Source organism: Heptranchias perlo, chromosome 7 (assembly GCF_035084215.1).
Source record: "Heptranchias perlo isolate sHepPer1 chromosome 7, sHepPer1.hap1, whole genome shotgun sequence".
NCBI lineage: Eukaryota > Metazoa > Chordata > Chondrichthyes > Hexanchiformes > Hexanchidae > Heptranchias > Heptranchias perlo.
Genome location: NC_090331.1, coordinates 74,199,751 through 74,225,010, shown reverse-complemented (window position 1 = coordinate 74,225,010; position 25,260 = coordinate 74,199,751). Strand labels below are relative to the sequence as shown.

Here is a 25,260-nt window from a genome sequence, read left to right as displayed (position 1 = left end):
AAACTGAAGTCGAATACATTTTAAAGTTCAGCACAACTTTAATAGCAGGGTTCTTAGTGTGCAGCATTGATTTGGACTCCTGATAGAGTCCCTCTATGCTGGCAGAGCAAGAACAAGAAACATACAGAAATCCACACGTTTTTATACAAATCAATAGGGGTTGGAACATACTTAACGAGGGTCAACACCAATCATAAGCCGGGCATAGGTTGCCATGTGAGGTTACATTATTTCCGGCCAATCATAAATCGTCCATGTGCTGATCATGCTGCTGTTAGACATCAAAAGGAAAACTTCCTCACCTTCCAACTTGGAATGTTCTTCCCTGTTCCTTCTGTTCCTTATCTCCCAACCTGGAATGTCTTTCAACTTTGGCTAAGCTCGTTACCTATATTGATCTGCCATAAACATGGAGACATTCAGACCAGTCCTTGAATCACATCAAAGACTCTACATTGCTAAGACCATGCAAACCTGCTGACTACGCAAACATATGGCCCAGCAGGAGGCCAGGCTACCTGTACCAATCTCATTTACTAACTAATTAACCCTTTCTAACCATTTTGCATTCTGCTTCTTTGCCACGTAGGCATCTTAATATTTTACCGAAAACTGACCACGTAGGGATTCTCAGATCCCTGCGGGACTCCACTAGTCACATCCTGCCAATATGAGTACCTACCCATTATCCCTACTCTCTGTCGCCTTTCGCTCAGCCAATTTCCTAACCAAGTCTGTACTTTTCCCTCGATTCCATGGGCTTCTAGCTTAGCCAACAGTCTCTTATGTGGGACCTTATCAAATGCCTTCTGGAAGTCCATATAAATAACATCCATTGACATTCCCCTGACCACTACTTTAGTCACCTCTTCAAAAAATTCAATCAGGTGTGTCAGGCACGACCTACCTTTCACAAATCCATGCTGGCTCTCCCTGATTAACTGAAAATTCTCGAGGTGTTCAGTCACCCTATCCTTAATTATAGACTCCAGCAATTTCCCCACAACAGATGTTAGGCTAACTGGTCTATAATTCCCCAGTTTCCCTCTCTCTCCCCTTTCTTAAAAAGCGGAGTGACATGTGCAATTTTCCAATCTAGAGGGACAGTTTCTGAATCTAGAGAACTTTGAAAGATTATACTTAGGGCATCTGCAATGTGCTCACCAACTTCCTTTTAAAACCCTGGGATGGAAACCATCTGGTCCTGGGGATTTGTCACTCTTTAGTGTTATTATTTTCTTCATTACTGTTGCTTTACTTACGTTAATTTTATCGAGTCCCTGTCCCCGATTCAATATTAGTTTTCTTGGGATTTCCGGCATGCTATCCTCTTTTTCTACTATAAATACTGACGCAAAGTAATTATTCAACATGTCTGCCATTTCCCCATTGTCAATGACAATATCCCCACTTTCAGTTTTTAAGGGGCCAACACTGCTCCTGACCACCCTCTTTTTCCTAATATAACTATAAAAGTTCTTTGTGTTGGTTTTGATATCCCTTGCAAGTTTCTTTTCATATTCTCTTTTTGTAGCTCTTACTATCTGTTTTGTGACCCTTTGTTGATCTTTGTATCTTTCCCATTCGCTAGGATCTGTGCTATTTTTTGCCTTTTTGTATGCCCGTTCCTTATGTCATATACTGTCCCTTACCTCTTTAGTTGTCCATGGCTGTTTTTTTTGGCAAATAGAGTTCTTGCCCCTCAGGGGTATAAACCTGTTCTGTATCTCGTTAAATGTTTCTTTAAACATTTCCCACTGATCATCAGTCGTTTTACCCATTAACAGATTTGCCCAGTTTACTGTGGACAGTCTCTGTCTCATCCCATTGAAGTCGGCCTTATCCAAGTCTAGAATCTTAGCAGCTGACTCACTTTTTTCCCTTTCAAACACTACATTGAACTCGATCATGTTATGATCACTATTGGATAGATGTTCACGCACAGTTAAGCTGTTAACTAAATCTGGTTCATTACTAAATCTAGTATGGCTTGCCCCCTTGTTGCCTCGAGGACATACTGTTGTAGAAAACTATCCCGGACACACTCAAGAAATTCACTACCTTTCTGACAGTTGCTAGTCTGCTTTTCCCAATCTATGTGAAGGTTAAAGTCCCCCATTAAGACCACTATGCCTTTCTTACACGCTTGTCTAATCTCTGCATTTATACAATCTAGCACTTCAGAGCTGCTGCCAGGGGTCCTATACACAACTCCCACTATAGTCTTAGATCCTTTCCTATTTCTCAAATCAACCCATAAGGTCTCTGTTGGCTGCTTACCTCTCGTTATATCCTCCTTTATCATTGAATTGATTTCATCTCTAATCATTAAGGCTACTCGTCCCTCTCTTCCATTTTCCCTATCTCTCCTGTAGACCTTATAACCCGGTATATTTGGTTCCCAATCCTGACCATCCTGCAGCCATGTCTCAGTAATAGCTATCATGTTATACGCTCCAATTTGAATTTGAACCTGTAGTTCATTTAATTTATTCCTTATACTCCGTGCATTTGTATATAGAACTTTTAGTTGGGCCACACACCCTAGTCTGACCTTCAGCTTTGATGCTGGGATAATCGCCTTACGCCTTCTAGATTTCACTTGATCTGTAGTGTCTAAAGTACACTTTCTTTCCGCTGCTCTACGCTTTTCCCTTTCACTTGTTTTTGAACAACTGTTTGTACTATTTGTATTGTAAATTTCCCCTGGGTCTTCCCCTCTCTTGCTGCTCTCAACTTTACTCCCTTCTGACTCCCCGCTAAGGTTCCCATCCCCCTGCCACATATCCAATTGCCTCAAATGCATTTGTATTGTTGTCATCAGTGGCCTTCTCTGATGATTTATCTGAGACATCTTATTAACCTTTGGGTGAAAAATCGTTGATTTTGACTTTTCTACTTACTCCTAACCTACTTAGTTTAACCTGCGTTCCCTGATATTTGAAGCCTTCACTATAGTGATCAATTTTCCTTGATCAACTCCTTTCATAGTTTTGAAAACTTAAATTATGTCAGCTTGAAATCTCCTCATTTCCAAAGCTTCATTAACCTTTTCTCCCACGTTAAATTCCTAATACCTCAAATCATTTTTGTGACACGTCTTTGTACTCTCAAGGGCAGTAATATCTTTTCTATGATTAAATACCCAGAATTGTGTACAGTACCCCAGGTGGAGACTAACCAAATCCTTATACAGCAACAATACAACCTTGTTTGAATTGTCCTCTATTCCTCTGCTAATACAACCTTATTTTCCTGTCTTCCATGCAACAAAGCACTGGGCTGATGTTTTTATAGATTTATTAACTAATAGCCAGGTCTCCTTCCTGATTGGTACCTTTTACCACTGTTCCATTCAACATATACTCCTTCTGAGCTAATTATTTCAATGAAAAATATTTTAAAAGTTAAATGCTTTACATCTGCTTGCCTTATCTTCTATTTTTGTTATGCTTGGCTGGCTTTACATCATCTGTTGGAAGCTTTCCATCAGCCGCATAGCCTGGGCTATGACAAGACATTTCTTTTAAATTTACCTAAGCTGATTGTGCTGCCTGTCTTTTACTGGGACTAGCTGAAGATCTAATCATATTTTCTTCCAGCAGCAATGTTTTCCCAAGTGAAAGACGTAGCTGTGCTTCTATAGCTGATCACCTGCCAACCCCACATGCCTGTACTAACATCCATCACCTTAATTGGTACAAAAAATCATTTCAGAAAAAGAACTTAAAATCTAGTCAGAGCACTTGAGACTGATATCATTGCTGCTGTTATGACTCAGCAAAACCTTTGAAGTCTTTGCAGTAGGTCTACTCGTTGATGAGAAAGTCTACTCATTGGTGCATGCATGGTTGGATCACACATTGGGAATCCGGTCGGCAAATGGATTTCCATTTAAATAGAGGCTACCAATACAGAAGGTGGTGGCGAAGGCCATCTGAACCAAGTGTGCCCTCTCTAGAGCATAGGTTTTCAAACTGGTGTCTGCGAAGGGATCCATTAGGTCATCACATTTCTGTCCATGTGGCAACAGGGTTCTGTGTTTTTATGTATTTGTTGAGATACTAGCATGTTATTTCTGTTGCTGCATATTAATAATACACTTTCTGCAATGATAGCCTATTTTAATTTGCTTAGCCAATGCTGTCTTTTGGAAGGTAGGGCAGATGATTGCTGAGAGAGAGTTAATATTTGCAAGGTTGTTTCTCAGACTGGAGGAAGGTATGCAGTGGTGTTTCCCAGGGGTCGGTACTGGGATCACTGCTTTTTTTGATATATATTAATGACTTGGGTGTACAGAGCACAATTTCAAAATTTGCAGATGACTCAAAACTTGGAAGTGTAGTAAACAGTGAGGAGGGTAGAAATAAACGTCATGAGGACATAGACTAGCTGGTGGGATGGATGAATGGACACATGGCAGATGAAATTTAACAGAGAAGTAGAAAGTGACACATTTTGGCAGGAAGAATGAGGAGAGGCAATATAAACTAAATAATTCTAAACGGGGTGCAGGAACAGAGAGACCTGGGAGTATATGCGCATAAAACTTTGAAGGTGGCAGGACAGATTGAGAAAGTCGTTAAAAAGCATATGGGATCCTGGGCTTTATAAATAGAGGCATAGGGTACAAAAGCAAGGAAATTATGTTGAACCTTTATAAAATACTGGTTCGGCCACAACTGGAGTATTGTGTCCAATTCTGGGCACTGCACTTTCAGAAGGATGTGAAGGCCTTAGAGAGGGTGCAGAAAAGATTTACTAGAATGGTTCCAGGGATGAGAGACTTCAGTTACGTGGATAGACTGGAGAAGCTGGAGTTGTTCTCCTTAGAGCAGAGAAGGTTGAGAGGAGATTTGATAGAAGTATTCAAAATCATGAAGGGTTCAGATAAGTAAATAAAGAGAATCTATTCCCATTGGCGGAAGGGTCGAGAACCAGAGGACACAGATTTAAGGTGATTGGTAAAAGAACCAAGGGTGACACGGGGAGGGAGGAGAGATACACGGTGGTGGGGGGGGGGGCGGGAGGAGAGTGATACACGGTGGGGGGGGGGAGGGAGGAGAGTGATACGCGGGGTGGGGGTAGAGGGAGGAGAGTGATACGCGGGGAGGGAGGAGAGTGATACGCGGGGTGGGGGGGAGGGAGGAGAGTGATACGCGGGGTGGGGGGGAGGGAGGAGAGTGATACGCGGGGTGGGGGGGAGGAGAGTGATACACGGGGTGGGGGAGGGAGGAGAGTGATACACGGAGGGAGGAGGAATGTGCAGCCTGAAAGGGTGGTGGAAGGAGATTCAATCATGGCTTTCAAAAAGGAATTGGATAAATACTTGAAGGGAATAAATTTGCAGGGCTATGGGGAAAGAGCAGGGGAATGGGACCAACTGGATTGCTCTTACAAAGAGCTGGCATGGGCATGATGGTCCGAATGGCCTCCTTCTGTGCTTGTAACCATTCTGTGATTTGAAAACCATTTACCTACAGGGGAGAAACTGGAGGCAATGGAAAAGTCAAAGACGTGATGTTTTCATCTCTGAAGCAGCTATAAAACAATCTTATGATTAGCTAAACATTATACTTTTCAAAATTTGATTAAAATATATCTGTATGGAATAAAAAGAATGCTGGAAATACATACTCGATCTGTCAGCATTTGAAAAAGACAAGATAGGTTAACAATTTGGGTGGAGACCCTTGGACAGAACTTTTGTGGCGTGCATATTTATTCAACAGTTTACACAGTTCTCATCAAAAATTGCACTGGTGAAGTAATGAGACGTGCTGATTTTTTTTTTCATAGGCACCTGTGTATGAGGTCCTCAGTACATGTTGCCAATCATACGAACAATGACGGACAGGAAAGGACCATCTGGTCCATCCAGCCTGTCCCACACAACTGTGATACCTTGTGTATCACAATATACACACTCCCCACCCCACCCAAAACCATGTGATATCCTGGGCAAGGCAAAAAACCAGATAAAAACCCAGGCCAATTTGGGGGGAAAAAATCTGGGAAATTCTTTTCCGACCCCTTTGGCAGTCATAGATTGTTAACTTTTTATTTGAAGATAATGTATGCTACCCTCCAATGAAGTAACTCATCCAATTTTATTTTTTCCCTCCCTCACATGCTCCCAATTCCTGTGATTCAGCCTTTGTGGCTTAGGGGGCAGGTGAGCAGTCTGCCATCAACAGTTGCCCAAAGATGATTTGGCATAGACACCCTTTTTTAAAATAAAATAAATACCCCACCCACCATGTGGAGATGCCTGACTTTAGGGTTAGTCCACATGGCATTTTTGAGATTAGGAGCTCCTTAGTATGGGGATTGATCATGTTCCTCCACTCCATGCACTCTGATTTTGAGGTCCAAAAAATAGTGCCACCATCTTAAACATATTTCTAATCTAAACATTTGTTGGTTAGGGATGTTGGCTGCTGATGGAATGCAGTCAAGTTACTGATAGTGGTCCACTAGCTGTTCATCTTCCCAATTGTCAACACAAGTTTTATCTACATGAAATTCTTGAAATGAGAACCCCCCCCACTTCAAGAACGGGACACAGAAGGAGGTTCTCCCCTCCGTGAATTAGCTTATTTTTTAAAAAAGTTTTTTCTTGGAGGTCCAGTCTACAATTCCGGCCTGAACCATCAGGTGAGGCCCACTTCAAGCCTTTGGTGGGCTGGTACACCTGATCTCAGCAGGCATGCTGCCACTAATGAAGCATCAGTTCCCTTTGAGGAAAGCAGGAACTCCCGATGTAGGGAGTCCCGATCCTGTCCTCTGCTGTGTCAGTGGCCTTGTTTGGAGTGAGTAGAGGCTCTGTCCCAACATGCCCTGCAGGAAACGCCCAGGGAATGTTGAGACCCGGCATTACCACATCCCAGCTTAATTTGTGGCCTTTCTGGCACACTCCTGCTAAAGTTAAGGCAGGAGTGCTCCCGAAGGGCAGTGGAATATCAGCCCCTAAGAACTTCAGCTGCTTATCCTGGAGGGAACTGGAGTTGACACAAGATTCTATTTGGGGCAGGTATAATTAAACTTTGGTGAAATTTATGATTGTCAAGGTTGGGGAATGTTAGCAATGGAGACTGGAACATCCTTCTACCTTTCACAGTCAGCAACAGGTAAAAGCAGCTCTACATCTCGTATAGCAACGGTTAAATGAAGGTAAAGTAAAGGTACACCTTTGCTGTGTGTTTCTTGCTTATGCTTAATAGTATCTCTGCAGTTGCATTGCAATTCACAGCAATTATATAGAAAAGTGCTTCAAATATTTTCATACTTTAACTTTTTTTTGTGTTTCAGAATGGTTGAAGACAATTTTCCTGTCCCATTGCAGCCGCTGCCACACAACACCCCTGCCTGGGCTCGACGACTCCGGAGCTGTGAGGTTGATTAGCTACTTGTATATTTGCTTTATTTCTGGATATTGCCCCATGTTGATTTCTATTTCATTAACATTGATTTTCAAGTAATTTTTATTTGTTGGGTGCAATATACACTCTTGGGAGTCAAATAAGCTGTGCTTCAGTATGAAAAAAAATCTTTCCAAATTTGCATTTTTTTGTTTTTGTGGGTAACTCTGTTCAGGAGAGCATAGTTTTTTTTATTATAAATTCTGAACAGAAAGTAAAGCAAAGAACAGTACAGATACAATAAGAGCATGCACGTGTAAGGTATACAGTGTAGAAATTTATGCATCAAGAAATAAAAAAGGAAAGTGCTGGAAATGAGCAGCATGCAAGAATTCTGAGGAAAGGTTAATGTTTCAGGCGTAACCCATCTTTCTCTCTTTCAGATGCCAACTGACCCATGTGCATTTCCAGCAGTTTCTGTTTTTATTTCAGATTTCCAGGATTCATTTTTTTATTTCTACTAATTTATACATCAAGAGTGGGAGGAGGACATCCATGCTCTCGCTGCTCCTGACCTCCCAGATTGAGACATATTGGGCCTGTGCTGATGGGACAAGGGGCTGTGGTCCCCTCTGGCCCTCATGGACCATGCACTATCTGTGACTGGTCTGAAGTCCTGCTCTGAACCACCTGCTAGGAGGCATGCTGGAATGGCCCAAAGTTAACATTCTTCCCTACCCCTCAATGGAAAGCAGCCTGAGATTTTGTGCTATTGTGTATTAGTGCTCCACCACCTCTACCAGGAGTGGATAGTTAAATATGAGTTCTGCACTGGCTTCACTGTAGTTAGAAACTGCTACACAAACCAGAAATATTATAGCATTGTATAAGGTTAGTGCTAGCCAGGTCTTTGACACAATTACAATATTCTGTCATTTTTGCCTTGGCATACCTTACCTGCATGAAAGCAGGGGATAAACTACTTTCACTCAAGCTAGGCGGGCTAAAATACTCCACACCTTATAGTATTTTCTGACGATCACAAAGGTACAGTTGAGGGAGAGCATTTGGTCCATCTATTTCACTTGTTCATAGAAATCTGTGATCTCCCCCATTACAGCATCTAACTGCTTCATGAAAAACTTGAGAGTTGTTGCCTCCATGATTGTACTCATAAGAACATCCAAATATTGATAACTCTTTGCTTGAAGAAGTGTTTCTTGATCTCAGTCCTTAACTTGTCTTTTACCAGTTTGTACTTATGTCTTCTGTCCTGCAGTCATGGTTAAATTTAAAATAATGCTTAGGATTAATCTTGTCTATTCCACTTAGAATTATACACAACTATAAGGACCCCTCTCATTATTCATCGTTTAACCGCGGATCAGGGTTTAGATGTTTCTTTTGTGGCTCAGTGATCTGAACTGAATGCAGTATTCAGGTGTGGACTGACCAGAACATCACATTTTCAGCCTGATGGCGTCAGACTATAGAGTTAGTGGTGATAGGAGTGGATGGCAGCAAGAAGAAAGTATGGTCATAAAAATTGTCTAAACATGTGATTGCCTCACTTGCTCATCATTAAGTGTTCATTGTTCATTATTCCAGAAAATTGGAGACTCCTACCGTGGGTACTGTGAGAGCGAAACCGAATTGGAAAATGTATTAACAGTGCACAAACAACAAACGCAAAGCGTCTGGGGGACACGACAATCTCCAAGCCCCGCCAAACCCGCCACCCGGCTGATGTGGAAGTCCCAATATGTACCATATGATGGAATTCCATTCGTCAATGCAGGTCAGAACAGAATGCTCATCAGAAAATGGTTACGTTCCACTAGAGGGATCTTTTGGAGATTATTAGATAACTAAATGAATGTTTTAAAAACTTTTTTTAATTCCCTTGCCTCATTTAATATATATTTACTCACATTGTTAGAGTTCTTCCTGTTCCAACTCAGTTCCCACACCACTCTGAACAGTAGCTTCCTGGGCCTTTGCCAATGTCACCTTTGTCCCAGGTAAGTTGAATTAGAGTGCAACAGGTTAACTTTTCTCCATCTTATATAATCATAGAATTTTACAACACAAAAGGAAGCTATTCAGCTCATCATGCTTGTGCCAGTTCTCTGAAAGAGCTGTCCACTTAATCCCATTCCCTTATCCTTTCCCCATACCTCTTAACAAATTTTCTTTCTCAAATATTTATCTACTTCCCCATTAAAAGTTATTATGTATTCTCCTTCCACGACTGTGCTTGGTGTGACAATCTATGTCCTAATAACCCTCTGCATAAAAAATAATCTCTTAACCTATCTCTTCATTCTTATGGCGCTGATCTTAAATTTATGCTTTCCAGTTACCAGCTCAACAACCAGTGAAAATCATTTTTTCTTTTTTACCTTATCAAAACCCCTCATCATTTTGAACTGCCTGATCAGATCGCCTTTTAACCTTTTCTGTTCCAATGAAAAAAGTCCCTGTTTCTCTAGTCTCTCCTCATAATTGAAGCCTCTCATCTTCAGTATCATCCTAGTGAATCTCTTCTGTACCATCTCTATGGCCTTGACATCCTTCCTAAAATGGGGTGCCCAAAATTGGATGCAGTTTTTTAACTCCAGCCTAACAAATTTTTGTAGATTTAGCATTACCCTTTACGTTTGCATGCTATGCCCCTATTTATTAAACCCATATGCTTTTTATTTTACAGCTTTACTAACTTGTCCTCCCCAATAAAAATTTGCTTATCTGAACCTCTAAGTGCCTTTGTTCTTTTATCCCTTAAAGTTTTACCATTTAGTGTATATTTCTTCTCCTTGTTCTAAATCCCAAAATGTATCATCTCACATTTCTCAACATTAAATTTCATCTGACATCTAGCTGCCCAATCTACTAACCTCTCTCTGTTCTCCTCAAATTGCTTAGTTAACCACATGCCCAAATTTTGTCTTGTCAGCAAATTTGGCTATTGTACCCTCTGAACTCATCCAAAATATATAGATCAATGGTCTCAACACTGATCCCTGGGGGACACCAACGTTTATATTGCTCCAGCCCAAAAAACACCAATTAATCACTACTCTATTTTCTGCCCAACATCCAACTTCCTGCCTCATTCTCATTAATACTATACTTCTTAATTTTATTTACAAGCCGCTTATACGAGATCCTATCAAATACCTTTTGAAAATCATAAACACAACATCCATTGCATTTCCTTTATGAATACATTTCCTCAGAATTTTACTAAAGTTGTCAGATACCATTTGCCTTTTACAAATCCATGTTACCTGTCCTTAAATAACCTAATGGGCTCGATATTAGCACCCGCTATCGGGTGCGTTCCTGGCGGGGGGGCTCCGAAAATCGGGGAATCCCGGAGCGGGTCGGGAGCCCGGCTCCAACCCGCCCACTTCCGGGTTCCCCACAGCCCCTGCATGTGGGACACCCGCAGGCAATTAAAGCCGGCGGGGTGCCACTTAACAGTATTTATTCTGGTATTTCAGGTAATATTTCAGGAGGAGTGGGATTTTACAAACAACTGGGACTGTTTCCCGTACCGGGGGAAACACTCCCAGTTGAAATGTACGTGTTGCGGCCATCAGCCTGTGGCAGCTGAAAAGGTCCATTTGACAGGTGTTGGGGGGAGACCTTCACTCATTGCAGGAGGCCACTCTGTCACCTTGGACAAAGTTTGGCCTCCACCACCCTGCTCCTAACAACAAAATTCACCAACTTGCACACTTACCCCGGTGTCCAGACACATGTACCTGCCTTGCGGACCCCCTCAGATGTACATCTTCCAGATGGGGGCCGCCGTAGCTGCAGTCATGACCTCCTCGGAGGGCGAACAGCATCACCAGCCTCGCTGGCCACGCCGTCCACCTCTGACACGTGGAGCCCCACAACACAGTGCTGTGACACATCCACCTGCACAGCAGGAGGGAGGGCAACTGCAGAGAGATGCGTCGCAGAGGGCACTGGGCACTACCCTCGCCACAGGGTCCACAGACCGAGGCTCAGCCTCCTGGACCTCTCTGAGCAGCAGTGCACGCGGAGGCTCAGAGTCATTCGACATGTAGTCGTGGACATCTGCAGCCTCCTTCTAACCGAGCTGCTCCCGGCTGGCCCGAGCACCATCTTCTTACCTGTCGCTGTCAAAGTCACCACTGCCCTCAACAACTTCTCCTTCGCATCCTTCCAGGGTGCCACCGGGGACATCGCCGACGTCTCTCAGTCGTCTGCACAAAAGAGCCCTGCAAATACACCTACACCCACTCTGCAGTGGCACAATGGGTGGCATCAGTTGTGGGTCTTCATTGTGATCCTCAGGAGCGGGCATTATTGCACAAACCAGACAAGATTCGCAAAGACGTGGCAGTAGTGGTGCCAATATAATATGTGATGTGAGTTGGTCAGAAATTAAATATAAGTAAAAACCATGACAAACCCTCAAACACCCTTGTGCATCCCGTTCATGCTCACAACACGTTTGCCTTACGCTGCCTACTGCACATATGTGATGCATGCCCTGTGGCTGCAGCACAGGTAGTGGCAGGTTGAGTGAGGCTGACCGTGAAAGAGATGCATGAGAGGGTGAGTATGAGATAGAGCCGTGAGATTGTATGAGGATTGGGTTGAGTGGTAGTGGCGGGATGAGTACTGGCGAGGTGAGTAAGTGCAGGTAAGATGAGGATGAGGTTTGAGTGGGTGTGAGGGGTGATGTGACAGAGTAGTGTTGGCAGTGCAGAAAGAGGTGTGGGGTGGGGGCGGTGATGTGGCAGATGGAGTGTAGGGGAATGAGTAAGTGTACTCACTTTGGCTGACCTACTTAGGTCATTGAAGCGCCTCCTGCACTGTATGCAGTTGCGCGATATGTTGGTGGTGCAGGTGACCTCCTCTGCCACCTCGAGCCAGGCCTTCTTGGTGGCAGAGGCAGGCCGCTTCCTCCCGCCCGCCGGGGGGTTGATCTCTGTCCTCCCCCTCCTCCTCACCCCATCTAATGATACCTGGAGTGAGGCATCATTAAACCTGGGAGCAGCCTTCCCCCTGGGCTGCTCCATGCTGTATTTTTTCCTATTTCTTGCAGCATCAGTCAGTGGAGGACTGCCCCTTTAAATAGAGCTCCTCCAGCTGACAAACCTTACTGCGCATGCGCAGTCCACCCAACGCGCAGCTCAGCAGCAGGGCACCCGGAAGACCAGGTAAGTGGATCCAATTAGGCTGTGATCGCGCGCGGGGCAGACTGATTTCACCGGGCGTGTTACCCACGCGCCCAATAGACCCCCCCACCGCGAACCCGCCGCCCTCCTAATATCGAGCGCAGTGTCTTTCTAAGTGAGTATTAATTTTATACCACTATTGGTATTAGGCTGACTAGACTTATCCCTTGTTGAACAGAGATGTTAACCTCTAGTTCTCTAGTACAACTTCCATATCCACAAATGTTTGAAAGATTGTGGTCAGAACTGGTGCGAGTTCCTTTCTGATTTCCTTAGGATTCATGCCATTAGAGGTCCCTAATATCCACAGCTGAACTCTGGACCTCATTTTGAATTTTGATCACATATGGTATTGTTCCTTGGGCTACAGATGTGACTGACACTGCAATGATTCCCTCAGCCTTTATAACATGCCATCCATCAGCCATTCTTATAGCCTCTGGGCCAGTATTTCTACCATGAAGCCTGACAGAGTGTTGCAGCTCCATGTTTACCCTTTCTGGCACTATGGATTTTAAACCAGCCTTTGTAAGCATTCAAGAGTTATACAGGTTTCATGAGAGTGCAATTTAAATGATTTATAACCTGATCACCATACACGTTATTTTCAGGAAGTAGAGCCATAGTCATGGAATGCCAGTTTGGGCCAAGGCGAAAAGGAGTTCAACCTAAGAAAACAGCAGAACAAGAGTGCATCTCAAATCAGCATTATAAGGCAACTTGTGCTGCACGGTGAGAATCCCACTTGAATAATATAAACTAATATTGTAGATCTATATGGCATTATGTTCATCAGTAATTTTTTTAATATAGTATATATGAAATATATTGGACGCGAAACCGGGAAATAAAGTTAGTGGGTCGGAAGTAGTAGCAGGACATTTGGAGACTCGTAATACAATCAAGGAGAGTCAACATGGTTTTATGAAGGGGAAATCGTGTCGGACAAATTTATTAGAGTTCTTTGAGGAAGTAACGGGCAGGGTGAATAAAGAGGAACCAATGGATGGAGTATATTTGGATTTCCAAAAGGCATTCGATAAGGTGCCACATAAAAAATTACTGCACAAGATAAGAGCTCATGGTGTTGGGGGTAATATACTGGCATGGATAGAGGATTGGCTAACTAACAGAAAACAAAGAGTCGGGATAAAAGGGTAATTTTCAAACTGGCAATCTGTGACTAGTGGGGTGCCGCAGAGCTCAGAGCTGGGGCCTCAACTATTTACGATATATATCAATAACTTGGATGAAGGAACAGAGTGTCTTGTGGCCAAATTTGCTGATGATACAAAGATTGGTGGAAAAGCAAATTGCAATGAGGATACAAAGTGTCTGCAAAGGGATACTGACAGGTTAAGCGAATGGGCAAAACTTTGGCCGATGGAATATAATGTGGGAAAATGTGAAGTCATCCACTTTGGGAGGAAAAATAAAAAAGCAAAATATTATTTGAATAGAGAAATACTACAAAATGCTGTGGTACAGAGGGATCTGGGTGTCCTCGTACACAAAACACAAAAAGTCAACATACAGGTGCAGCAGGTAATCCGGAAGGCAAATGGAATATTGGCCTTTATTTCTAGGGGGATGGAGTATAAAAGCAGGGAAGTCATGCTACAACTGTACAGGGTGCTGGTGAGACCACACCTGGAGTACTGCGTACAGTTCTGGTGCCCTTATTTAAGGAAGGACATACTTGCATTGGAGGCAGTTCAGAGAAGGTTCATGAGGTTGATTGCGGGTATGGAAGGGTTGTCTTATGAGGAAAGATTGAACAGGTTGGGTCTATACTCATTGGGGTTTAGAAGAATGAGAGGGGATCTTATTGAAACATACGAGATTCTGAGGGGACTCGATAGGGTAGATGCTGAGAGGATGTTACCCCTCATGGGGGAATCTAAAACTAGGGGGCATAGTCTCAGAATAAGGGGTCGCCCGTTTAAGACAGAAATGAGGAGGAATTTCTTCACCCAGAGGGTTGTGAATCTTTGGAATTCTTTACCCTAAAAAGCTGTGGAGGCTGAGTCATTGAATACATTCAAGGCTGAGTTAGACAAATTTTTGATCAGCAAGGGAGTCAAAGGATATGAGGAAAAGGCAGGAAAGTGGAGTTGAGGTAAAAATCAGATCAGCCATGATCTCATTGAATGGCGGAGCAGGCTCGAGGGGCCGATTGGCCTACTCCTGCTCCTATCTCTTATGGTCTAATTTGCAATCATTTTTAAATTGTCTGAAAATGATCCATTCAGGATAACATTGTGACTTTTGTGGGCTTCTAGTATCCACTTCAGTGCGATGCAGCACTAAAACTGGAAGCAACAATGCTACCCTATCTGCTCAGATCCTTTCGTATAAGTCAGATCAAAAGTTTGCATTCATGCCTCAAGGAAAATAATAAGCAAGGGACAATGTTGATTTGGGGGATGGCTACAATTGGTCTCAACATCTTCAAGTGAGGGAGAGGAAAAATTGAACAGGTTTTCCACTTTTAACTGCTGTCCAGTCATTCCTGTTAGACAATGCCCCCGTGGATATTGGGTGAGGGCTAGGTTGGGCTTGGGTGTTATGCTTTCCAGAATGGGGCGTGATGTTCCTCTGATTTTGTTTTCCCTTCCTGTAGGGAGATATCTGGCCTTCACCCATCACCTCAGCAGAGCCCAGTAATTGAGATGGGAAACTTTGCGGAATGGGGACTTGAACTTCCTTCCCATTACTCTGGTTCAGTGTGTTGGCGTTGCAGCATACTGTGACACTCTGTCCTTTTACCTAGAATTACATAGAATTTACAGCACAAAAACAGGCCATTTAGCCCAACAGGTCTATGCCAGTGCTTATACTCCATATGAGTTTCCTACCACTCTTAATTATCTCTTCCCACCTTGCCCTCATATCCCTCTTCCCTTCTCCCTCATCAAGCCTCCCCTTAAATGCATCAATAATATCTGCTTCACCATTTTCTGTGAAAAGAAATTCCTCAAATTCTTTATTTAATCTGTATGTGTCTATCTTATATTTATGCTCCATTGTTCTGGACTCAACCACAAGTGGAAACAGTTTCTCCACACCCTATTGAACCCCATTCATAATTTTAAAGACCTCCATCAGGTCTCCTCTTCTCGTTTCTGGAGAAAAGAGCACCAGCCTGCTGAATCATTCCTGATAGTTGTATCCTTCTTGATATCCTTTTGTAGTATGGAGACCAGAACTGCACACAGTACTCCCAAGTGTGGTCCAACCAAGGTGATGTATCAGTTTAACATCACCTTCCTGCTTTTGCATTCAATTCCTCTAGAAATGAACCCCAGCCTTGATGACCTTATGAACTTGTATTGCTACTTTTAACAATTTATGTATCTGTATTCCCAGATCTCTTTGCTCCTCTACCCCATTTGCTCCAAGGAATAAGTGACCCCCTTATTCTTCCTATCAAAATGAACCACAAACTTCGCTATATTGAAATTCATTTGCCATTTATCTGCCTATTTGGTGCAGTTCTCCACATTATTTGCTATATCCCCCCAATTTGGTATCATCTGCAAATTTCGACATCATACTTCCAATTTCCAAGTTCAAATCATTTGGTGAACAACAGTGATCCCACCACGGATCCTTGTGGGACACCACTTTCCACTTTCTGCCAGTCCGATAAACTTCCCTTAACAACTACTTTCTGTTTTCTGTTTTTTTGCCATCTTTTAATCCTTTCTGCTACCTGGTCCCTGATGCTACATGCCCTGTCCTTCGTCCTGAGTCTCTTACGTGGCATCTTATCAAAGGCCCCTGTCTACTCTTTCTGTTATTTCTTCAAAGAATTCAATTAGGTTGGTTAAGACATGACTTCACTTTTAGAAACCTATGCTTTTTTTTTGATTATGTTCTCTGCCTCTAGATGTTTTGTTATCTGTCCTGTGATTTTTTTTTTTAGGAGCTGAAATGTAATTGCTTTAATGCTTTGATGGCAAACCACTCTTCAACTAACAGATTTAGGTTATGTGGCTTGAGGGCTGCAAAAGCAGTCAGTATCCCAAGGCTGCCTTAGGGTTAGCACCCAATTTATATGCATAGGCAGAACAATCCTTAAGGCTTACTAGTTGCCTTAAAAATGTCTACCACCACCAGTTCCCACTTGGTAAGCCAAAACCGGTTGTCCATTCCTAACCCAGCAGTAACATCATCCTTCAATTTAAGACCCAAGGTGAGAACTGACATGTCACTTCAGGATCCTTTATGCAACACAGGAAGGGCACATACATGATTTCATGACTTTAAATACCTTTGAGGGACTTTGTCCTCTATGAATTCCCTATTCTTAACCTGGGCTTACTTTTGTGATATGTGGCATATGCTTTCATTTGAAGAAGATAGGTAACTTAACTTTCTCATTCTGATACTCTGTTACTATTTAAGAATGTTTGTGCAACTTGTCTGCTATTTACTATTATTCTGCTGCAGAATCTACATTAAAAAAGTGCGGAAATTTCCAGAATACAGGGTTCCCACAGACCCGAAGATTGATAAGAAGGTTATTCGACAAGAGCAGGAAAAGGCCTTCAATATGTTGAAGAAGAATGGATTTGATGTAGGAGGAGTTGTCAGGTAGGGATTTTACATGCACAGAAGATAAATGGCCTATGAGTGGCTTGCTTGAACATATCACTACACGCAAAATAAGAGCTCATGGTGTAGGGGGTAACATATTAGCATGGATAAAAGATTGGTTAGCTAACAGGAAACAGAGAGTAGGCATAAATGGGTCATTTTCAGGTTGGTAAGATGTAACGAGTGGAGTGCCACAGGGATCAGCGCTTGGGCCTCAACTATTTACAATCTATATCAATGACTTGGATGAAGGGACCGAATGTATAGTTGCTAAATTTCCTGATGACACAAAGGTAGGTAGGAAAGTAAGTTGTGAAGAGGACATAAGGGATATAGATAGATTGAGTGGGCAAAAATTTGGCAGATGGAGTATAATGTGGGAAAATGTGAACTTGTCCACTTTGGCAGGAGGAATAGAAAAGTAGTATATTATTTAAATGGAGAGAGATTGTAGAACTCTGAGGTTCAGAAGGACATGGGTGTCTTAGTACATGAATCACAAAAAGTTAGTATGCAGGTATGGCAAGTGATTAGGAAGGCAAATGGAATGTTGTCATTTATTGCAGGGGAATGGAATATAAAAGTAGAGATGTTTTGCTACAGTTGTACAGGGCATTGGTGAGACCACATCTAGAATACTGTGTGCAGTTTTGGTCTCCTTATTTAAGAAAGGACATAATTGCTTTGGAGGCGGTTCAGAGAAGGTTCACTCGACTGATTCCTGGGATGAGATGGTTATCTTATGAGGAAAGGTTGGACAAGTTGGGCCTGTATGCACTGGAGTTTAGAAGAATGAGGGGTGATCTTATTGAAACATATAAGATCCTGAGGGGACCAGAAGGGGTAGATGCTGAGAGGATGTTTTCCCTTGTGGGAGAGACTAGAATTAGGGGCCACAGTTTTAAAATAAGGGGACTCCCATTTAAGACAGAGATGAGGAGAAATTTTTTCTCTGAGGATGGTGAGTCTATGGAACTCCCTTCCCCAGAGAGCGGTGGAGGCAGGGTCATTGAATATTTTTAAGGCTGAGTTAGATAGATTCCTGATTAACAAGGGAGTCAAAGATTATAGTAGGTAGACGGGAAAGTAGGGTTGAGGTCATAATCAGATCAGCCATGATCTTATCAAATGGCAGAGCAGGCTCGAGAGACCGAATGGCCTACTCCTGCTCTTAATTCGCATGTTCGTACTGAGTACATTAGGAGCAATCGGTTACTGTCCATATGGCTGATTAGTTTCCCTTCTGGTAAACCCTTGCTGCCTACTTAAGACTTTTTCCTACCATATAACAGTCTGTATCCGTATTTGAACTTTAGGTACTAAACAAGATATTAATGTGTTTGATTTTCAATTGCAATTTTCTAAAATGAGGATACTGTGAGAAAAACGGTTTTCATCCCATGTGTATTTTTTCATATATGCCATTTTAGAGTTGGGTCAGCTCAAGATCGACTCCAAGAATTCCCCCATAAAGCTGAATTCTTACCAGCTAACAAGGCTGAGATAAGGTATTGGGGCCATCCAGGGTCCACAAAACCTTTTACAGCATTGATCACAAGTCTGGTCATCCTATGAATTGGTACTGTTCTAGTGTCACCCCAGCCATGGTCCAAGCACAAAACCAAATTTTATCCTAGTATTCGAACCTAAGGCAGCTTTGGCGTTGGACACATAAGGCGGTTTGACATTTAAATTTTCTGAGGTCAGTGATTGTATTCTAGATTTGTAGAGATGCTCGTAGCTTGTCACAATATGGAGGAAAAGCCTCCTTTTCAGTAACTGTCTCAGGCAACATCTGGCAGATCTAGTGATGCCGCTGATTCTCCTATGAATATAGTACACGGCTTTTTTTTAAGTTTTTGGTTTTTTTCTGTTTCTGCATAATTGTCATTGTTATCTGAATTCATTTAATTATTATTTAATTATTTTTGGATTAATTTTATTAGTCAAAATCTATGTTGGCTGGTGTAATTGGATTAGTTGAAAACTTTTTCCACTTAGAGCAGCTGTTCATCTTGCTTTGCATTGTTTCTAATGGTAATTGTTCCACATTATGGTAAGGCAGCTGTTGCTCTGAATTTGCTATATTTACATTGCTGGGTAGATTTACAGCATCAGCAGCAATATCGAAGCTAGTGTTCGTGCGCAGTTGTTCAAAAATCTGATTTGTTAACCTTTAAAAAACAAGATCAAGAGACATACAAAATGGCATCCAGTGGACACCAGAGGCAACCATTTATGTATCTTTACCACCCTTGTCACTATTTATGTCTTTTACTTCCCTCACCACACACACACATCCCCCTACCCTCCTCCAATCCCACTATTCTTATAATTCGCTCATAGAAAAAAAACTCCCCCAGTTCCCTCACAAACTCACTCACATTCCCAATGCCTTTGCCTTTGGCCCTCCACCAGTCAAGGCACCAGTGTTTAGTTGCTGCCTCGTCTCTGCCTTCAACACTCATGCCCCCAGCAATCAATCATTGCCTCCCATTCCTGTCACACCCCTTGATATAGACTCCATCTTCGCTCTCTGAAGTCAGAGGGGCGCAAATTCAAATGCACTTGATACATAGCTGGCCTAGTCAATCACTAGATCTGGCTTGACCATATCAAACACCGCTGTGCTTCACTTGTCACAGCCAAAACTGCCTACTACTCCAGGATCATCCTGGCAGGCAAGGATAATCCCAGACTCCTTTTTCCAACCATTCTCATTCGGTTTCTCTACTCTCACCTCAAATAGCAACTGCAAGGAGTTCATGGATTTCTTCATCTCAGATACCTTAATCTGTGCAGCTGCCTCTACTGCTCCTTCCTCTTCCTCCTGCCTTCTACCACTACCTCTCCTCAGCCTCCTATCAGTCTAGTCCAGTACCCCAATTTGCATTTCTCACCCATCAATGCCTGTTCTCTTAACGTTCATCTCACCCATAAGACCCACCTCCTTCTCCCTCAATCCCACTCCCACTGAATTCTTTACCACTCAACTCACCTTCTTGGCTTCCATAGTAGAAGATATAGTCAATGGTTTCCAATCCTTTTCTTTCCCTTTCAAAACTGACATCATCACTCCCCTTCTCAAAAGACCCACCCTCAACCTGTTAGTCCTTTCCAAGTGCTATCCCATCTCCAAGCTCCTTTTCCTCTCGAAGGTGTTGTCATCTTCTACCTCTATGCCCATCCGTCCTGAAACTCCCTGTTTGAATCCTCCAGTCTGGCTTCCACCCTTCTCACAGCACCAAACTGGCCCTAGCCAGAGTCATGAATGACCTTCTATGTGACTTTGATCATGGTTCTTTATTCCTCCTCATCCTTGCTACACGGTTCAAAATAATTAACCGTGCCTTCCTCCTCCATCTTCTCTCTGTCACCCAGCTTTATGGCACTGTCCTTCTATGGTTCCATTCCTACCGATCTGAACACAGCCAGTGCATCTCCAGTAATGACTTCTGTTAGCAGATTTTCCTGCTCCTGTCACAATTATGGGTTGTTAATCCATCAACAATTACTTCTGCTTGATTCTAGCCCGAGTGGTTATAAAATAGCAAGTCTAATAGATTAACATACAAGTTGTACTACAGCTGTCTTCAACATTATGTTCAACAGTGATATAGTTATGATACAACTATTTTCAGATTACATTAGTTTTGAATTAAGAGCAGGACTAGGCCATTCAGCCCCTCAAGCCTGCTCTGCCATTTGATAAGATCATGGCTAATCTGATTGTGACCTCAACCCTACTTTCCTGTCTAGCTTTAACTCCCTTGTTAATCAGGAATCTATCTAACTCAGCCTTAAAAATATTCAGTGACTCTGCCTCCACCGCTCTCTGGGGAAGGGAGTTCCACAGACTGAGAGAAAAAATTTCTCTTCATCTCCATCTTAAATGGGAGACCCCTTAATTTTAAACTGTGTCTCCTAGTTCTAGTCTCTCCCACAAGGGGAAACATCCTCTCAGCATCTACCCCTTCTAGTCCCCTCAGGATCTTATATGTTTCAATAAGATCACCTCTCATTCTTCTAAACTCCAACGTATACAGGCCCAACTTGTCCAACCTTTCCTCATAAGATAACCCCCTCATCCCAGGAATCAGTCGAGTGAAACTTCTCTGAACTGCCTTTAAAGCAATTATGTCCTTTCTTAAATAAGGAGACCAAAACTGCACACAGTATTCTAGATGTGGTCTCATCAATGCTCTGTACAACTGTAGCATAACATCTCTACTTTTATATTCCATTCCCCTTGCAATAAATGACAATATTCCATTTGCCTTTCTAATCACTTGCCATACCTGCATACTAACTTTTTACATATGAACATACGAATTAAGAGCAGGAGTAGGACATTCTGCTCCTCGAGCCTGCTCTGCCATTAGACGAGATCATGGCTGATCTGATTGCAACCTCAACCCTACTTTCCTGTTTTACCTACTTTAACCTTTGACTCCCTTGTTAATCAGGAATCTGATTTTGTGATTCATGTACTAGGATACCCAGATTCCTCTGTACCTCAGAGTTCTACAATCTCTCTCCATTTAAATAATATACTGCTTTTCTATTCCTCCTGCCAAGATGGACAAGTTCTCATTTTCCCACATTATACTCCATCTGCCAAATTTTTGCCCACTCACTTAACCTATCTATATCCCTTTGCAAACTCCTTATGTCCTCTTCACAACTTACTTTCCTACCTGCCTTTGTGTCATCCGCAAATTTAGCAACCATACATTCGGTCCCTCCGTGCAAGTCATTGATCTAGATTGTAAATAGTTGAGGCCCCAGCACTGATCCCTGTGGCACTCCACTCGTTACATCTTGCCAACCTGAAAATGACCCATTTATGCTTATACTCTAGCTAACCAATCCTTTATCCATACTAATATGTTACCCCCACACCATGAGCTCTTATTTTGTGTAATAGCCTTTGATGTGGTGCCTTGTCAAATGCCTTCTGGAAATCCAAGTACGCCACATCCACAGGATCCCCTTTATCCATGTTGCTTGTTACTTCCTCGAAGAACATAGGAAGGAATATAGGAACAGGAGTAGGCCATTCAGCCCCTCGAGCCTGCTCCGCCATTTGATAAGATCATGGCTGATTTTGTGGTCTAACTCCATATACCTGCCTTTGGCCCATATCCTTTAATACCTTTGGTTGCCAAAACACTATCTATCTCAGATTTAAATTTAGCAATTGAGCTAGCATCAATTGCCGTTTGCAGAAGAGAGTTCCAAACTTCTACCACTCTTTGTGTGTAGAAATGTTTTCTAATCTCACTCCTGAAAGGTCTGGCTCTAATTTTTAGACAGTGCCCCCACTCCTAGGGCTCGATTTTAGGGTCGGGTTACCTGCGGGTTTCCAGCGGGGGGGCCCCGAAAATCCCGATCTCCGGTCACGTGACCGGATTCGGACGAAATCCCGGCCACTTCCGGGTACCGCGCTGACGTGCGGGCCTGCGCGCGCAAGCCCCGCTGGTGGGAATCCCGCAGGCAATTAAAGCCAGCGGGGTTCCACTTGAGAGCACTTAACTTGCTCGTTGTGGTCAGTTAATGAGCTGAAGCAGCTGTCAAAAGAGGAAGTGTGGGATTTTAGGTTCAACGCAGTCAGTTTCCCACACTGGGGGAAACAGGACCCTTCAAACCAGGCGTGTTGCAGCCAGCAGCCTGTGGCAGGTGCCAAGGTGCGCTCCAGGGGGGAGAGCCCTCACCCACGCAGGAGGCCACCGCGTCACATAGGGCAACCCCTGCCCCCCACCACCCCCCGGCCAAGCCAGAGGACAGACCGACACGAAACCGCAGCCCCAGTCCGAGGACCCACACACCTACCCTGCACAACCCCTCAGACCAACACCTGCCAGTTGGGTGGTGTGTGGACACCCTCGGAGGACGAAGAGCATGACCAGCACCAGCAGCCTCGCAGTCCACGCCGTCCGCCGCAGAGACGTGGATCCCCCCAACACGGTGTGGTTGCATGCCCACCTGCACAGCAGGAGGGAGGGCTACCGCAGAGAGAGACGCGTCGCAGAGGGCACTACCCTCGCCACAGGGTCCACAGACCGAGGCGCAGCTCCCCGGACCTCTCCGAGCAGCAGTGCACAGGGAGGCGCAGATTCGCTTGACATGTAGTCGTGGAGATCTGCAGCCTCTTTCATGCCGAGCTGCTCCTGGCTGGCCCCAGCACCAACTGCTTACCTGTCGCTGGCAAAGTCACCACTGTCCTCCACACCTTCTCCTCCGCATCCTTCCAGGGTGCAGCCGGCTACACCGCCGATGTCTCTCAGTCGTCTGCGCGGACGAGCCCTACAAATACACCTGCACCTACTCTGCAGTAACACGATGGGTGGCATCAGTGGTGGGTCCTCATAGTGATACCCAGGAGCGGGCATTATTGGACACAACGGACAGGATTCGCGGAGACATGGCAGTGGTGGTGTCAATATAATGTGTGCTGTTTGTGGCTCTGAAATTCAATATGGGTAACACCCATGACAAACCCTCAGACACCCTTGTGCACCCCCTTCATGCTGACGAGACGCTTGCCTTACCCTGCCTACTGCACATATGTGATGCATGCCCTGTGGCTGCAGCACAGGTGGTGGCAGGTTGAGTGAGGCTGGCCGTGAGGGAGATGCACGAGAGGGTGAGTATGGGATGGAGCCATGAGATTGTATGAGGATTGGGTCGCGTGTTAGTGGCAGGACGAGTACTGGCGAGGTGAGTAGGTGGAGGTAAGATGAGGATGGGGTTTGAGTGGGCATGAAGGGTGATGTGACAGAATAGTGTTGGCGGTGCCGAAGGAGATTTGGGGTGGGGGCAGTGTTGTTGCAGACGGAGTGTAGGGGAAAGACTTCGTGTTCTCACTGTGGCGGACCTACTGCGGTCATTGCAGCGCCTCCTGCACTGTATGCAGGTGGGCGATATGTTGGTGGCGCAGGTGACCCCCTCTGCCACCTCGAGCCAGGCCTTCTTGGTGGCAGAGGCAGGCCGCTTCCTCCCGCCCGCCGGGGGGAAGATCTGTGTCCTCCCCCTCCTCCTCACCCCATCTGATGATACCTGGGGTGAGGCATCATTAAACTAGGAGCAGCCTTCCCCCTGGGCTGCTCCATGCTGCAATTTGTCCCATTGGTTGCAGCATCTGTCAGTGGAGGACTGCCCCTTTAACTAGAGAGCCTCCAGCTGACATCGTACTGCGCATGCGCAGCCCGACCGACGCGCAGGCCAGCGCCGTGGACCCCGGAGGAGCAGGTAATTGATTCCTATTAGTGGGTTGCCTCCTACGATCGCGTGGGCAACCCACTAATTTCGCCGTTCGCGTTTTCGACGCTCCCGGAGGACCACCCGCTGGGAACCCGCAGGCCTGCTAAATTCGAGCCCCTAGAATCCCCAACCTGCGGAAATAGTTTCTCTCTATCCACCCTATCTGTTCCCCTTAATATCTTACAAACTTCAATCAGATCACCCCTTAACCTTCTAAACTCCAGAGAATACAACCCCAATTTGTGTAATCTCTCCTCGTAACTTAACCCTTGAAGTCCGGGTATCATTCTAGTAAACCTACGCTGCACTCCCTCCAAGGCCAATATGTCCTTCCGAAGGTGCGGTGTCCAGAACTGCTCACAGTACTCCAGGTGCGGTCTAACCAGGGTTTTGTACAGCTGCAGCATAACTTCTGCCCCCCTGTACTCTAATTCTCTAGTTATAAAGGCCAGCATTCCATTAGCCTTCTTGATTATTTTCTGCACCTGTTCATGACACTTCAATGATCTATGTACCTGAACCCCTAAGTCCCTTTGGACATCCACTGTTTTTAACTTTTTACCATTTAGAAAGTACCCTGTTCTATCCTTTTTTGATCCAAAGTGGATGACCTTACATTTGTCTACATTGAATTCCATTTGCCACAGTTTTGCCCATTCACCTAATCTATCAATATCCCTTTGTAATTTTATGTTTTCATCTACACTGCTTACAATGCCACCAATCTTTGTGTCATTGGCAAACTTAGATATGAAGCTTTCTATGCCTTCATCTAAGTCGTTAATAAATATTGTGAATAATTGAGGCCTCAA

The 25,260-nt window shown here is 44.0% G+C and overlaps 1 protein-coding gene across 8 annotated transcripts in view; it reads left to right on the top strand.

Moving 5' to 3' along the window:
- carf (calcium responsive transcription factor) overlaps nucleotides 1-25,260 on the top strand; it is a 68,054-nt gene that overhangs the window by 15,908 nt on the left and 26,886 nt on the right. For all 8 annotated transcript variants that reach the window (XR_010963462.1, XM_067987915.1, XM_067987911.1 and 5 more), the window contains 4 exons: nucleotides 7,312-7,396; nucleotides 8,970-9,159; nucleotides 13,195-13,315; nucleotides 17,039-17,182. Coding sequence is in view for 7 of the 8 variants with exons in the window: in XM_067987915.1 (XP_067844016.1) it covers nucleotides 7,312-7,396; nucleotides 8,970-9,159; nucleotides 13,195-13,315; nucleotides 17,039-17,182 (540 nt within the window). In the remaining variant the exon portion in view is untranslated. The remainder of the gene's footprint in view (nucleotides 1-7,311; nucleotides 7,397-8,969; nucleotides 9,160-13,194; nucleotides 13,316-17,038; nucleotides 17,183-25,260) is intronic.